Source organism: Scyliorhinus canicula, chromosome 3, assembly GCF_902713615.1.
Source record: "Scyliorhinus canicula chromosome 3, sScyCan1.1, whole genome shotgun sequence".
Classification (NCBI taxonomy): domain Eukaryota; kingdom Metazoa; phylum Chordata; class Chondrichthyes; order Carcharhiniformes; family Scyliorhinidae; genus Scyliorhinus; species Scyliorhinus canicula.
The window spans coordinates 60,921,075-60,936,752 of record NC_052148.1 but is presented as its reverse complement, the minus strand read 5'-3'; the positions used below and the strand labels follow the sequence as shown (position 1 = coordinate 60,936,752).

The 15,678-nt window shown below is 45.8% G+C and overlaps 1 protein-coding gene across 1 annotated transcript in view; it reads left to right on the top strand.

Annotated features, from left to right (window-relative positions):
• The window catches only part of amacr (alpha-methylacyl-CoA racemase), a 106,585-nt gene that overhangs the window by 29,888 nt on the left and 61,019 nt on the right, over positions 1-15,678 (top strand). Inside the window, exons 3-4 of the mRNA XM_038790614.1 lie at positions 8,508-8,651; positions 12,726-12,886. Of these exons, the coding sequence (XP_038646542.1) occupies positions 8,508-8,651; positions 12,726-12,886 (305 nt within the window). The remainder of the gene's footprint in view (positions 1-8,507; positions 8,652-12,725; positions 12,887-15,678) is intronic.

Below are 15,678 nucleotides of genomic sequence, written 5' to 3'. Positions count from 1 at the left end.
CAGCGAGAAACCCGTGGGACCTCATTAAGTGGGCCAATTAACGTTGAATAGCGTTGCCAACCTCGCTGGACCGAGCGCTGGGAAGTTTGAGGCAATTCCCGCTCGCTACAACACTTCAAAATCTTTCCGGAGAGTCGCTCCCTTAGAATATTTTTTAGCAGTGGGGAGCTGAACCCAGAGATCGGGCCGTCAGTTTGAAAGAGTACCCCGATCTCTATGTGAACTTGTGGGTCTCCCACATCACCCACAGATGGGCAATGTCACCCCCCAAACACATGGACACTACCCCATTCCCCCAAGTGAGGACACCCTGCTATGTGGTCCCTAAAGGGCCTCCCTCTTCAGGCCTCCTGAAGCCCCCTGACAGCACCCCCACCCTTCACCCACCAACCTCCCTGAGGCCCCTACTTAACTGCCCTGTACACCCCCACCCATCAAGCCCGCCCTCCACTCTCCTTTCATAGCATGAACCTCCCCCTCCCCCCCTCGGGTCCTGACCCTTGGCAGTGCCACCAAGGTATCTTTGCTCTGGCACCCACCAGTGCGCCATCCAACCTAGCAGTGCCACCTGGACACCTTGGTGCCAACTGGGGAGTGCCAAGGTGCCCACTATCCAGCGGAAGAGCCAGGGGACCAACGGTGGCACGGGAGATCCCCAAGGGTGCTGTTCCGCCTGGCCCGCATTTGTGTGAGCCAGTGCTGAATGGCGTCCAGCTGCAGCCTCCCTGGGGAGGCCGGAGAATCAAGGGAGGCCAATGGATATCGAGCAGGTAGGTCTTAAGTAGGTTTAAGACCTACTTCCGGGAGCGCCGTTTGGACCTGCCTGTTTTGGGCAGAGTTTTGACTCCAAGTCTTGCGGGATTTGGGTGAATTCCGCGAGACGCGAGTCTGCTGGGTGGCCCATTGGATGCCTCTCCTGGGATTTTCCGGCCGTGTTGTGCTCTCGCTTGAGTGCAACGCGGGAAGAGAATCGCGCCCACATTGACAATGTGACTGATTGTTTGGACTTCATCACAGCTGCAGCCAGAATATTCTTGGTGACTCCTCTAGTGTTGGGTGGCTGCACACAAACCTTGGCTAGTTTGCAAGTGGTTCAAAAAGACCCAGTGTCACTGTAGGACATCAAAGCTGGGTGGGTGAGCAGTGGTATCTATGATGGTTTATGGTGGATATTTTCTCCTGCCAATCCACTTGCATCGCCCCACATTGTGGTGGGGTTAAGCATGTAGGGTGGTGTGAGAGAAGGCATACCTCTGGTGCATGGAGGAGATAATTGAATAAGGGCAGGAGTAATTGGAGTAGATTTTTTCCAATACCGTGCCTGTTGCAATTAGGCTCCTGATGTGGGGGTAGGGGAGAGAGGGGGTGACGGGTGGTAGTGTGAGAGGCTGCAGTTTGGTGACAATGTTGCTCAGGGCTGGGAGGCAGGGGATGTGAGTTGGTTGAAGAGTATTTGTGATGATGCGCATAGTTGAATTGAACATCAATAGATTTGATATGGGCACATTGCTACCATACAGGGGGTGCAGTATTCTGCAGTTGAGTATGATGGCAAGATTAGAGGTTTAGGGTCTTGGCCTGTGACTCCCAATGAAATAGCGACTGGTTACTGAGGAGTTTGTTGCAGGTTGAATTTGTTGAATTTTTTCTGCAATCTTGATGAGGTGCTGTCTGTATGTGAGGTGGGTACCATGCTTCAGTGTGATGTTCTGCTCCCTCTTAGCTCTCTTGGAATAGTGGAATGTGCTTTGCAATATTGTCATTTACTGCATCTTTCAGCTCAGTGGGAGTGTGAGCCTGTATGCCACAGCAGATGCTACCTGGAGAGAGAAACAGAGTTAACATTCTGAAGAAGAGTCATATTGAATTCAATATTAATTCTCCGCTGTCAGACCTGTCCAGTTTTTTTTCACAGCACTTTCTGTTTTTATTTCAGACCTTCAGCATCAGCAGTATTTTGCTTTTATTTATTATAAAGCGATTGGAGTATAAAAGTAAAGGAATATTGGCCTTAGTGAGACCAATTCTGAAGTACTGTGCATAGTGCATTCCTTACCGAAGGAAGAATGTATGTGCTTTGGAGAGAGGGCAACGAAGGTTCACTAGTTTGTACCCTAGTTTGCAAATTTTCTCCTTTGAGGAAAAGATTGAGTGGATTGGGCCAGTTCAAAGAACAATACAGCACAGGAACAGGCCCTTCGGCCATCTAAGCCTGTACTGGTCATGATACTTAGCCTTGCCCAAAACCCTCGGCACTTCTTTGTGCCGTATCCCTCTAAACCCATCCTATCCATGTATTTGTTGAGATGTCTTTTGAATGCTGTTAATGTAATTCCCCGGCGTTTAAAAGAATAAGGTGATCTAATCTAATGGAAACATTTTGTAAAAAATATCTTTATGAAGAATTTTTTCCCAATAATCAATACAATCCATAGCAACCAAAAAAGGCAAAACATCAAGATCACGATGGGCGGCACGGTGGCACAGTAGCACAGTGACTGGCACTGTTGCTTCACAGCTCCAGGGCCCAGGTTCGATTCCCGGCTTGGGTTACTGTCTGTGAGGAGTCTCCACATTCTCCCCTCGTCTGCGTGGGTTTCCTCCGGATGCTCCGGTTTCCTCCCACAGTCCAAAGATGTGCAGGTTCGGTAGATTGGCCATGCTAAGTTGCCCTTAGTGTCCAAAATAGGTTAGGTGGGGTTACTGGGTTATGGAATAAGTGGAAGGTGTGGTCTTAAGTAGGGTGCTCTTTACAAGGGCATTTGCAGACCCAATGGGCCGAATGGCCTCCTTCTGCACTGAAAAAAGGGAAAACAGCTAATTAACTTAACCTAAACCCCCAACAACTGACGGTGACTAACTCCTTAACAAGAGAAATAAATGGTTGCCACCTTAAAACCTCTCCACCGACTCTCTGATGGTGAACCTCACCTTCTCCAAATGCAGAAATAACATTAAGTCACCCAGCCAAGCCAAGGCACTAAGTGGAGTGGGAGACCTCCAACCAAGCAATATTCGCCTCCAGGCTATCAATGTGCAAAGGCAAGGACATCCACCTTCACTCCAGACTGTATCACCAGTGCATTTGACATCCCAAGTATGGCCACCAGCAGATACGGATCCAAATCTACATGGAGTATCTTCGACATGGATGTTAAAGAACGAATCCAGGAGCCTTTAGTTTTGGGACAGGAACAGAACATATGCATATGGTTAGCTGGCCCAAGAGAACAGCGCTCACACCTATCCTCAACTTCAGGGAAGAATCCACTCATTCTTGCCCTGGTCAAATGCGTCCTATGCAAAACTTTAAATTGAGCACATAAAGATGTAGAGTTGACTCTATAATGAGCTGCACTCCACACTTCACCATTAAGAATGGGATGTAAGGGCGGCATGTGGCGCAGTGGTTAGCACTGTGACTGTGGCGCTGAGGACCCGGGTTCGGATCCCGGCCCTGGGTGGAGTTTTCACATTCTCCCCATGTCTGCGTGGGTTTCACCCCAATAGCAAGTGGCTCTATTGCCAGAGCAAACCGGAGTGGGGACAGTGTACAGCCTTGCCTTGTGCCCCTACTCAAAGGAAAACAATCTCTGTACATACTGTGTATGTTTCCTTGGCCACATAAAAATACTTTTCACTGTACTTCGGTACATGTGACAATAAATAAATCAAATCAAATCTGAGTTCAAGCCGTTCGTACAAACACTGGCAGTGGGGGCCTTATACAACAGACGAATCCAAGAAATAAATTTGTTGCCAAAACCAAACCTCCCAAATAAATACTCCCACTCCACTCTATCATATGCCTTTTCAGCATGAAGTGATCCTATCACCTCAGGTTCGGGCACTGAGGAGGGGAAAAGGACAACATTTAACAAGCAACGTAAATTAGCCGCCAATAGTCGGCCCTTCACGAAGCCCGTCTAATCCTCCAAGATTTGTTTGGGAGGCCAGGCCCTAGCCAAAACGCCAGTACCTTGGCGAGTAGCTTGACGTCTGCGTTCAGAAGCGAAATAGGATGGTATGAACCACTTTGTCTCTCTTAAGAAGCAGAGAGATAGAGGCTTGAGTGAGGGTCGAGGGCAACAGCCCCTGGGATAGGGAATTATTGAACATGTCCAGAATTAAAGGCGCAAGCTGCTACGAGAACCTCTTAAAGAATTCAGTTTGGAAAGCCATCCGGACTAGGGGGTTTGTCAGATTGCATCCATCCAATACATTTTAAAATGTTATCAGGATTCCAACTCACCACTCCTATTCACCTCAACCATTGGAATGGATAGGCTGTCTCGAAAGTCAAACAGGACCAACCCATCCGCAGGAGGCTGTGATTTATAAAGATCGCAGTAAAAAAGATTTAAAAGCCACATTTACCTGAGGAGGGTGAAAACGAGGTTGCCACTCGAATTGCGAATCTGTGATCTCCCAGGAGGCTGCCTGCCATTTAAGATGGTGAGCCAAAAGACGACTGGCCTTCTCGCTGTATACATAAAATACGCCCCATGAGCATTTAAACTAACTTACCGTCCTGCTAGTCGACAATAGCTTGAATGGTGTGTGCTGTTGTTTCCTACTTGCCAGTAACTCCGGGGTAGATCAAACGAGTACTGGTGATCCACAACCGGAGTGGAGTTCACCAGCCTCTGCTGCTTCACCCTCTTTGTCTTCAACAAATGCGCCAAAGAGGAGATCATTGCCCTCCAAGGACCACCTTAAGAGTCTCCCATAATGTGGAAGGTGAGATTGACTTGGTTTTGTTAACATTTATATAGCCCTCTATGGCAGGAGACATACGCTCACAAAATGTTTCATCGGCTAACAATGTTGTGTCTAATCTCTATGGTGGACGTTGGGTGGGGCCAGACCTTCGTGACAAATCAATGAAGTGCGGGGCATGATCCGAAATAACAATTGCTGAGTTCTGAGCCGGCACCACTGAAGGGAGGAGAGACCTATCTAAAACAAAAAAATCAATACGTGAATATATTTGGTGGACATGTGAAAAAATGAAAAGTCTTTTATCGCTTTGGTGCAAGAAGCAGCAAGGAGCCAACCCCCCCCATCTGTATCATGAAAGAAGTCAAAGCCTTGGCTATTCCCGATGGAACAAGAGATTTAGGCTTGGAGCGATCCAATCTAGGGTCCAAGACACAATTCACGTCCCCACATTAAATTACCTGATGCGAGTCTAAATTACGGAGGGAAGCCAGCAGGGAATTAATAAAATTCAAATCATCCCAGTTGGGGGCATAAATGTTAACCGTGACAACCGGGGTGCTCACTAGGGAGGCACAGACAATAACCTATCGACAGTTGGGGTCAGCCATAGTCTTAGAGGCAGAAAATTGAACCTTTTATTAAAATTGTTGCATCCTTGGCCCTGCCTTTGAAAAACAAATGGAAAACTTGCCCTCTCCATCCCTTTGCAGCCTAATTTGATCTCTGACCCGCAAATGGGTCTCTTGGAAAAACACCACATGGGAGTTGAGATGAGCAAATGCCCTTGATCTTTTCACTGAGCCATTTAAACCCCTAACGTTCCAGGTGCCAAAAGAATAGGAGGTCACCCCCTTCCCCCCCCGCTCCATCCCCCCAATCCGGAGTCCGCCATTTCCACCAAGAGAGGTTAACCAAAGGAGACCTTAAAACGTACAGCAAGCAAATTCAGCCTAGGTGGACACCAAACCAAGTCAAAAGACTGGACAACGAAAAATCAACAGGCACTGTCAGCAAACTAGCTCCACTCTCTTCTCCCCACCCCTCCCACCCCCATCGCCTTTGCCATTGAACTCGACCAAGTAAAAATACAAATAGAAGTGAAGAAAACAAAACGTTACCCACATACTAAGCCTACATCTAACAAACAAAACAAGAAGTCTAAGCTCATTATCTAAAAACAAACTACTATAATGAGCTGCAGCAAACCCTCTTAATCCTCTAACTCCTTTGTTAGAAGGGGGCTCCTGGCTGGAGAAAGAGAAAAATAGATATGAAAAACAAATGACCAAAACTCTATTGTGCATTGAAAGGAAGCTATATATTAACACAACGAACCTCACCTCACATAGTGTAAAATCCAAATTCTAATCAACCTCACCAAGAACAAGAAAAAAATGGGAACAAACATGAAACCCCAACAATATAACAGTACAACATGCTGAATCGACAGAGCCAAAAATCTAATTACAGCGTGCCAACTTGTGTCTTTTAAAGAAAGAGTCTGCCTCTCCTGGCATGTCCAAGAAATAGTCTTTTCCCTCAAAAGTTACTCTGAGACAAGCTGGGTTGACCAAACGGAAATGGACTCCACTTTTATACAGAGTGGCCTTGACTCCATTGAATGCGGCCCTTTCCTTTGCTAACTCCGCACCCATGTCCTGATAGATCCTGATGGACTGGTCTTCCCACTTAAAGCCGTGGTGTTCCTTTGCCTTTCGCAAAACCCTCCTTTTCTTTAAAGCTATAGAATTTCACCATCACCGCACAAGGTGGATCTTCAGGTCGAGGCCTTCGCCGAAGTGTGCCATGGGCTTGGTCCAACTCCAGACGAGACGTGAATCCACCCACACCTACCATAGGGCCCTCCATCTCCTCCGACAACACCACGCTTCCTGGACCTGTCTTCTTGGTTGTTCATCTTGGCTCTCAACAATCTACTTGTTTCGGTCATGTTCAGATTCCATGCGCAGCAATCCGATCACTGTGGTCCAATAAGGCCACCTCCATATTCTTGATTGTGACTCCCTGGACTTCAAAGGTCTGACTAGTTTTCCCCAGAGCCACTCTAATGGGGGCCAAAGTCTCCTCGACTGTTTTTTTAGGTCCTCTGACACAACACATCGGTGCTTTTCAAATTCTTTTGCCAAGGTATTAGAAAGACCCTCAGCCATTAGTGGAGTGGACGGAGAACCAGAAACTGACTCCACCATTTTACTTACTGTAAGTTCCGAGAGGCCTCTGACTCCATCGATGAGCTTCTGCTCCCAGCTTTCTTTTCCTTGATTTTTATGAGCATTTCAGTCATAAAAGATCTATTCCAATAGCCATATGGGTTTCCGAAGAAATAACGATCCATGCAACGAAGAAAAGGGGCAAGAAGTACAGTACTCTAGCAGGAACCACCTCGTGTGCATCTTCCTCCTACATCTTCCCCATACATAGGGCAGCACGGTAGCATTGTGGATAGCACAATGGCTTCACAGCTCCAGGGTCCCAGGTTCGATTCCGGCTTAGGTCACTGTCTGTGCGGAGTCTGCACATCCTCCCCGTGTGTGCGTGGGTTTCCTCCGGGTGCTCCGGTTTCCTCCCACAGTCTAAGGATGTGCAGGTTAGGTAGATTGGCCATGCTAAATTGCCCTTAGTGTCCAAAATTGCCCTTAGTGTTGGGTGGGGTTACTGGGTTATTGGGATAGGGTGGAGGTGTTGAACTTGGGTAGGGTGCTCTTTCCAAGAGCCGGTGCAGACTCGATGGGCTGAATGGCCTCCTTCTGCACTGTAAATTCTATGATGATTACACCATCAAAAGTGAGATAAATATTTTTAAATGATTAAAGGGTTTGACAGGGTTTCCAATTTGTCACAAGCCATCCTGACACGGAAATATATCAATTCCTTAATAGTGGCTTGACCAAAATCTTGGGACTCCCTACCTAACAGCAATGTGGCAGTACTTTCACCGTACAGACTGCAGCAGTTCAAATAAGGGGCTCACCGGCATCTTCACAAGTGATTAGGATTGATTGTAAGTGCAAATCTTGGCAGTGAAACCATATCACTTGAATGTTTTTTATTAAAGAGTACTGGGCCAATTCCGAATGGCCCTTGGGAAGGTGGTGGTGAGCTGCCGCAGTCCCTGTGGCTTAGGTACACCCACAGTGCTGTTAAGGAAGGAGTTCCAGAATTTTGATGCTGCAACAATGAAGGAATGGCTATATATTTCTAAGTCAGGATGGTGGTCGACTTGGAGGGGAACTTTCAGGTCAAGTGATGGTGTTTCCTTGTGTCTGCTACTCTTGTCCTTCCAGACGGTAGTAGTCATGAGTTGGAAGGTGCTGCCTATGGAGCACAACCTTTTTTATTGTCACAAATATGAAGTTACTGTGGAAAGCCCCTAGGCGCGACATTCCGGCACCTGTTGAGGTAAACTGGGAGGGGAATTGAACCCACGCTGCTGGCCTTGTTCTGCATCACAAACCAGCTCTCTAGCCCACTGAGCTAAACCAGCCCTTGGTGAGTTCCTGCAGTACATCTTGGAGATGATACACACAGCTGGCAGTGTTTGTTGATGGTGGGGGGGTGTGAATCTTGCGGACTGTTTTGTCCTGAATGGTGTCATATTTCTTGAGTGTTTTTGGAGCTACACTCATCTAGGCAAATGGGAGAGTAGACCATCACATTCCTGACTTTGTTGGCCTACTCTTATATAATGTTGTAATTATTTTCATCAAAGAGTTGTTTTTTTGTGCTAGTTGTTCCAAGTGAATGAAACCTATGTCCCTCTATAGGTGTCATGGAGAACCTGGGTCTTGGCCCTGAAGATATGCTTGAACAGAGTCCAAAACTTATCTATGCCAGGTTGTCTGGGTTTGGACAGAGTGGGCTATATTCCAAAAATGCTGGACATGATATTAACTACATCGCTGTGTCAGGTAATTGGAATGGATTTATTGTGATTATATTCAGTAGAAAAAAAAGCAATGTTTCTGTATCCATTGAGTAGTTTAAGTGAACTATTTTCACAGGTTGAGCAAATTTTGAACTGAAAGGGGGAGTTTCAATTAAAATATTATTCCAATAGATTAGTATAAATTTGCATTTTCCTGAATCCTTTCCATTTTAAAATTTTGTACAATTATTTTCCTCATAACATGAAATTATATTCATGGGTACAGTACTTATATGACTAATCAATCTAATGAATATTGTGCAAGTTCTGAGAATTACTTGAAGCATAGTTAGCGCTATCTATCATACAATGTAATTTGTAAATTGTTTCTTGAATGTTAGCTTGTGCATTGAATAGTGTAACCCCGGTATAAATTACTGCCGTCCAAGAACCAATCAGCAGATCATTCTGAAGCGATTTCTTATTTGCTTGTGAAGTGGAGCACTATGTCGAAATGTTGTTGATGTGTTTTTCCCTTAAACTGGCTGTGCTGCTGTCATACTACTAGCTAGATAACATTTTAAGCAGCGCTATGGCACTTTCATGCAGAGATACTTTTTTTCTGAAGTTATTTCCATTATATCATTGCTAGAACTATAAAATGCAACCCTGCTTATCCAGATAATACAGTTCATGAATATTGGGACCAATTCACACACCCCCGTCAAGCACAAGCAGAGAGGTAGCATGATTGACATAGTACCACAATAGTTACTATCCCATTTTCACTGAAATTTTAACTGGTGGTTTCCATATCTGCTGGAAATAAGTGAGGGGCTCATCAATCTAAACATTGGGAGTCATATAATGTTAATAGGACCCAGTGCAATTTTGAGGTACCAATGGGCGGAATGTGCAAAGTGCACGTTCTCCTGATTGGTACACGGTGTTGAGTGGCCTACCCAGCAGTCCTGAAAAGAAAGGATTGCTTCAGGTCACTCAAAAATGTTTGAAAAAAGATCAGTGCAGCTTTATCAGTTATTTGTGGGGTTCAGAGTAGCACAACTCCCCATGATATGTGATCCTTTGTGACCCAAGATTACCTCTATTTACCCCTAATTCATTTAATAAACAGGGAAGAAAAGGGCAGCACGGGGCACAATACCGCTCCCTCACAGCTCCAGGGATCCAGGTTCAATTCTGGCTCAATTCCGGCCTTGGGTCACTGTCTGTGCGGAGTTTGCACTTTCTCCCCATGTCTGTGTGGGTTTCCTCCGGGTGCTCCAGTTTACTCCCACAGTCCAAAGACGTGCAGGTTAGGTGGATCGGCCACGCTGAATTGCCCCTTAGTGTTCAATGATGCGCAGGTTAGGTGGGAATATGGGGGTTGTGGGGTTAGGACCGGGGAGCGGCTCTTTCAGAGGGTCAGTGCAAACTCAATGGGCCGAATGGCCTTCTGCACAGTCAGAGTTCCAAGTCTGAAGGAGCGATAATGCAAATTACTACAGAGGAAACAGGCAGTAACATATAGTTTATTACTTCTGTACTTAACAGTTAATAAAAGTGACACCATCAGTTATTCTCATTCCTCTCTGCATGAAGTATCACTTTGTACCCCTGAAGGTCAGGAGTGCAATGGAATGCTCTCAATGTACCTGGTTAGTCACACATATAAAACAAGGATGGACATGCTTGTATGAGAGGCAGTTCAGATGAGGTTCACCAGGCTGACTACTGAGAAGAGAGGTTAGTCTTATGGGGAAAGGTTGAGCTTATACTCATTGGAGTCTGGAAGAAAATGGGTGATCTTATTGAAACGTACAATATCCTAAGGGGGTTCGACGGGGAGCTGAGAGGATGTTTCCTTTTGTGGGAGAATCCAGAAAAATGAGGAACAGTTTAAAAATAGAGAGTCTCCCGTTTGGAACTGAAATGAGGAGGAATTTATTCTCTGAGGATCATTAGTATTTGGAGTTCTCTTGCCCAGCAAGCAGCTGAGGCTGGATTGTATATTCAAGGCTGAGTTGGACAGATGTTTGATTGACAAAGGACGCAGGGTTCTGGAGGGTAGACAGGAAAGCTGAGTTAAGGCGACAATCGCATTATGAAATGAAAGCCATGAACCCTGAGATTCTGGCTCAGGCAGGATGTTACCCACTGCGTCACAAGATCACTTTCCCTTAACATTAATTCATTTGAGCTCAAGGGGCTATTTAGCCGACTCCTGCTCCATTTCTTATGTTCTCATGTTGTGTTCTTACAATCAAAGGCAAACCAGTTCACTTGACCGTCACCCCCTCTAGCAGCTTAATGGTCCAGTCCCTCCACCACTGACATGGCGTGGCTGTTGTAGCCACCGAAGTTGGCCATTCCCTAAATACAAAATGGAGGAACGCAAAGCATACAGGTTAAAATGGACAATGTTTGCAGCACCAGCAGGCTGCACCAAGCACATGTGGATTCTGTCCGCTAAGAGAGCAGACAGCACCGAAACGAACATTTTGCATACTAATGAGGCAGTCTACGGGATAGTTAACATAGTAATGGAACGATCCCAGAGACAATGGACACAAATGGGGAAGTAACTGCAACATTGTATAGGATACCAGACACCCCGGCACCAGCGGGGTCCAAAAACAAAGCACCTGAAAGCCCGCCCAGTAGCCAAGGAACAGCCTCAGTATTGGGGGGATTCAAACATATCGATTGGGAAGAGACCCAATCGATTCCGAGCAGGTAAAGGGATCCACCCATAGGGGCGCGGATCCCTGGGACCTATAAAAGACAGGTCCCGCACTTAGTTCGCTCTTCTGAACCAGCCCTCCTCTCTGGACCAGGATTTCGACCAGCTTTGCCAAGAAGACCTTGAACGAGAGAGAGGAGAGGTTTGGGGACAGCAGCCGCCAGTAAGTAAGTCTCACAACGATCGCTACCAGAGATAGACATTCCTGACCCCTTTTTAACTTGTACCAACCTGAAGTCTGCAGACCAGAGCAGAGCAAGAGGCCTTGTCCCCTGATCCGGCAGTTCCTTCGAGATAAGTATTTGTTTATTTAGCGGTAGGAATAGTTTAATCCTCTTAGCGTGTGCATGGGTAGTTTTATAATTGTATTATAATAAACACAGTTGTTTGAACTTACTAATTGGTGTATGGTTTTATTGCTTTGAACTTAACCTTGAAACTTGTGGCGGTATCTTGACGATACCTGGCGACTCCGGAGCTAAGTAACGAAACAGAGCCAAATTGAGTGTTAAGCGCACTCACCCAGAACGAGCAACACTGTAGTGTGCACAATCCCAGCTCGTGGGGCGGGATTCTGCGCAAATCGTCGGGGTGGGAAAAAAACGGCACAAACTCTGGCAGGAACCACTCCGGCGTCGAGCCGCCCCAAAGGTGCGGAATCCTCCGCACCTCATCTGAAGCAATCTTCAAAAACCTTCACCAGCTGCTCCCGCGATGCCAGCTCTGCTCGCATCTTCCTTGTAGGGCTTTGTCTTCTCACACGGCCACTTCTGGTCCAATTCTCCATACACTGGAGTGGGATTTCTCCTCACTGTCTCACTCTTCACTGATTTATCCAATAAAATTCGGGGAAAAACGGGGGATAAAGGTCCAAAAGTCCATCATAGGGAGGAGCTATCAAATGTGCGACCTAGTCTTCCATGGCTGCCACCGGAAGTCGAAAGGTGCATTTATAACACAACAAAATAGGTAAGAGTATCTATCAATTTGTAAATACTCCCAACACACTCCAAAGATAAGCAGTGAGACTGCTTATGGTCAGCCATGTGATGGAGAGAAATTGGAGTCTCTACCATCACTCTCTACAGCTCCAAACTACAATATGCATGTGAAAAGTGTATGTTATCACAGCAACTCTGACTCTATGTAGGGCTGATTGGCTGGGCAGTTGGTGTCGATCAGATTGGTACCAACATCATGGGTTTGATCCCCATTCTGACTGGGTGGATTTGGAACTTGTCTCCTTGCCCTACCAGTTGGACCCACCTTTGGAAAGAGATGTCCATAAGAATTTTAAGATCTCTTTCTCTTAGAAAATGTATGCAGCAGTGTTATTGTTTTGCAATTCACTAATAGTGTTTATTTGGAATTTAGGTCTACTGTCAAAATTTGGCAGGAAAGGCGAGAATCCCTATGCACCACTAAACGTTGTGGCTGACTTTGCTGGAGGTGGACTTATGTGTGCAATGGGTATAATCATAGCTCTGTATGAGAGAATAAAATCTGGAAAAGGACAAGTCATTGATGCAAACATGGTGAGCTGAGCCTTTAATTAAAATAACCTTAAAACGTCTTCCTGATACCAATGGGAAGGTGAGACGAGTATAGGAAAACCTGACAGGAGACGATGAGCCCTGTAATTTTTGGGATTTCTCTGGCAACTGCAAACCCTGGGCTGATTTCATTGGCCATCATTTATTTGAAGCTACATTCTCAGTGACTATCATGCAGCAGATATTAATATGGTTTAGGGATAACCAGGATGGGCTATATGAAATGCATTTGGCATGGAATTAGAGGTACCAATCTAAAAATAAATCAAGAGGTGGAATGAACTGGATTCAATATAAATAAACCAAAAAAAAGTGGTCCAGAAAAACAAATGTTATTAAAGCATGATGAATGTTGGATATGGTTATCTTGTATTTTATATTTTGTTGTAGTAATGTTGTTAAAAACCCTGGGTTCAAATACATATAGGCAGTATGTCTGCTAAAGCCGTGAATAAGGGGTTGTAAAGGTGAGGTAAAAATTGGTTTTAACCATTTACTTTTTTACATGTAGATGGCTAATGGAATATTGTTTATGTTTAGGAGGTTCCCTGGGCTGTAGATAATTTGAGGGATTATGTTTTGTCCCAGATGAACAGGTCATGGAACATCTTAATGGAAGGAGACTGGAGAATGCTTTATACTTCGGATACAGATAATATAAGTAATGGGAGGAGCCAGGTCTGTAGTTTTGTAGTCTGCTATAAGATTTTAAGTTGAACAGGGCACTAGTAGCACAAGTGGCTAGCACTATGGCTTCACAGCGCCTGGGTCCCAGGTTTGATTCCCCGCTGGGTCACTGTCTGTGCGGAGTCGTTCTCCCCGTGTTTGCATGGTTTTCTCCGGGTGGTCTGGTTTCCTCCCATAGTCCAAAGACGTGCAAGTCAGGTGGATTGGCCATGCTAAATTTCCCTTAGTGTCCAAAAAGGTCAGGAGGGGTTATTGGTTAAGGGGTTAGGGTGGAAGTGAGGGGTTAAGTGGGTCGGTGCAGACTCGATGGGCCGAATGGCCTCCTTTTGCACTGTATGTTCTATGTTCTAACAGTAGTTTGCCATAGGATTAGAGTTTAATAAGACGGACGATTTTCAGATTGCTCCTGAAATGGTCTCTCTCTCTCCAAAGGTCTGCACAGATTAGCAAGTTACCCTGATTGTTAACTTTATTTATAACTAGCATTTGAACTGTCTTGGGTTACTCTATTGGAATATATAGTGGCAGGTGTACATAGCGAGTTAAGTTTTTTTTCCTTTTATTTAAGAACTGATGTATCTGTTAATTGGATAGTTACTACTGTGTTGCTACTGTGATTGATTCTGTGTTTAAATTAAATTTTATTTTAACATAAAAGATACCTATTGATCAGTGGTATCACTCCTGTGAACAAAGAACAAAGAATAGTACAGCACAGGAACAGGCCCTTCAGCCCTCCAAGCTTGCACTGGCCACGATACCACCCTTTGACAAAACCCTCAGCACTTCATTGCGCCATATCCCTCTACACCCGTCCTATCCATGTGTTTGTCAAGATGCCTTTTGAATGCCATTAATGTATTTGCTTCCACAACCACCCCGGCAATGTGTTCCAGGCACTCACCACTTTCTGCATAAAATAACAACCTCACACATCTCCTCTAAACTTTGCCCCATAGATCTTACACTTATGCCCCCTGGTGACTGACCCCTCCACCCTGGGAAAGAGTGTCTGCCCATCCACTCTATCCATGCCCTTTATAATCTTGTAGACCTTTATCAGGTCACCTCTCAACCTCCGTCTTTCTAATGAAAACAGTCTGAGTCTATTCAGCTTCTCCACATAGCTAACATCCTCCAGACCAGACAACATCCTGGTAAACCTCTTCTGCACCCTCTCTAAAGCCTCCTCTTCCTTCTGGTAGTGTGACAACCAGAATTGTGTGCAATATTCAAGTGCGGCCTTACCAGGGTTCTATACAACTGTAGCATGACTTAGCAGTTTTTATACTAGATGCCCCACCCAATGAAGGCAACCATTCCGTATGATTTCTTGACTACCTTGTCCACTTGTGTTGCCACCTCCAAAGATAGAGGAGCGTAACAGACATCTACAGACACTAAAAGATGCCCTCGTACGAACGAGATATGGCGCTCGACTCATCGATCGACAGTTCCACAGCAAAAAACCGCACCGACCTCCTCGGAAGACAAACACGGGACACAACCGACAGAGTACCCTTCGTCGTCCAGTACTTCCCCGAAGCGGAGAAACTACGACATCATCTTTGCAGCCTCAACACGTTATCGATGAAGATGAACATCTTGCCAAGGTCATCCCCACACCCCCACTACTTGCCTTTAAACAAGTACCTCAAACAAACCATTGTTTGCAGCAAATTATCCAGCCTTCAGAACAGTGACCACAACACCACATAACCCTGCCATGGCAATCTCTGCAAGATGTGCCAGATCATCGACATGGGTACCACCATTACACGTGAGAACACCACCCACAAGGTACGCGGTGCATACTCGTGCGACTCGGCCAACGTTATCTACCTCATACGCTGCAGGAAAGGATGTCCTGAAGCGTGGTACATTGGCGAGACCATGCAGATGCTGCGACAACGGATGAACAGACATCGTGTGACAATCGCCAGGCAGGAATATTCCCTTCCAGTCGGGGAACACTTCAACAGTCAAGGGCATTCAGCCTCTGATCTCCGGATAAGCGGTCTCGAAGGCAGCCTTCAGGACGCGCAACAACGGAAAATCGCTGAGCAGAAACTTAAAGCCAAGTTCCG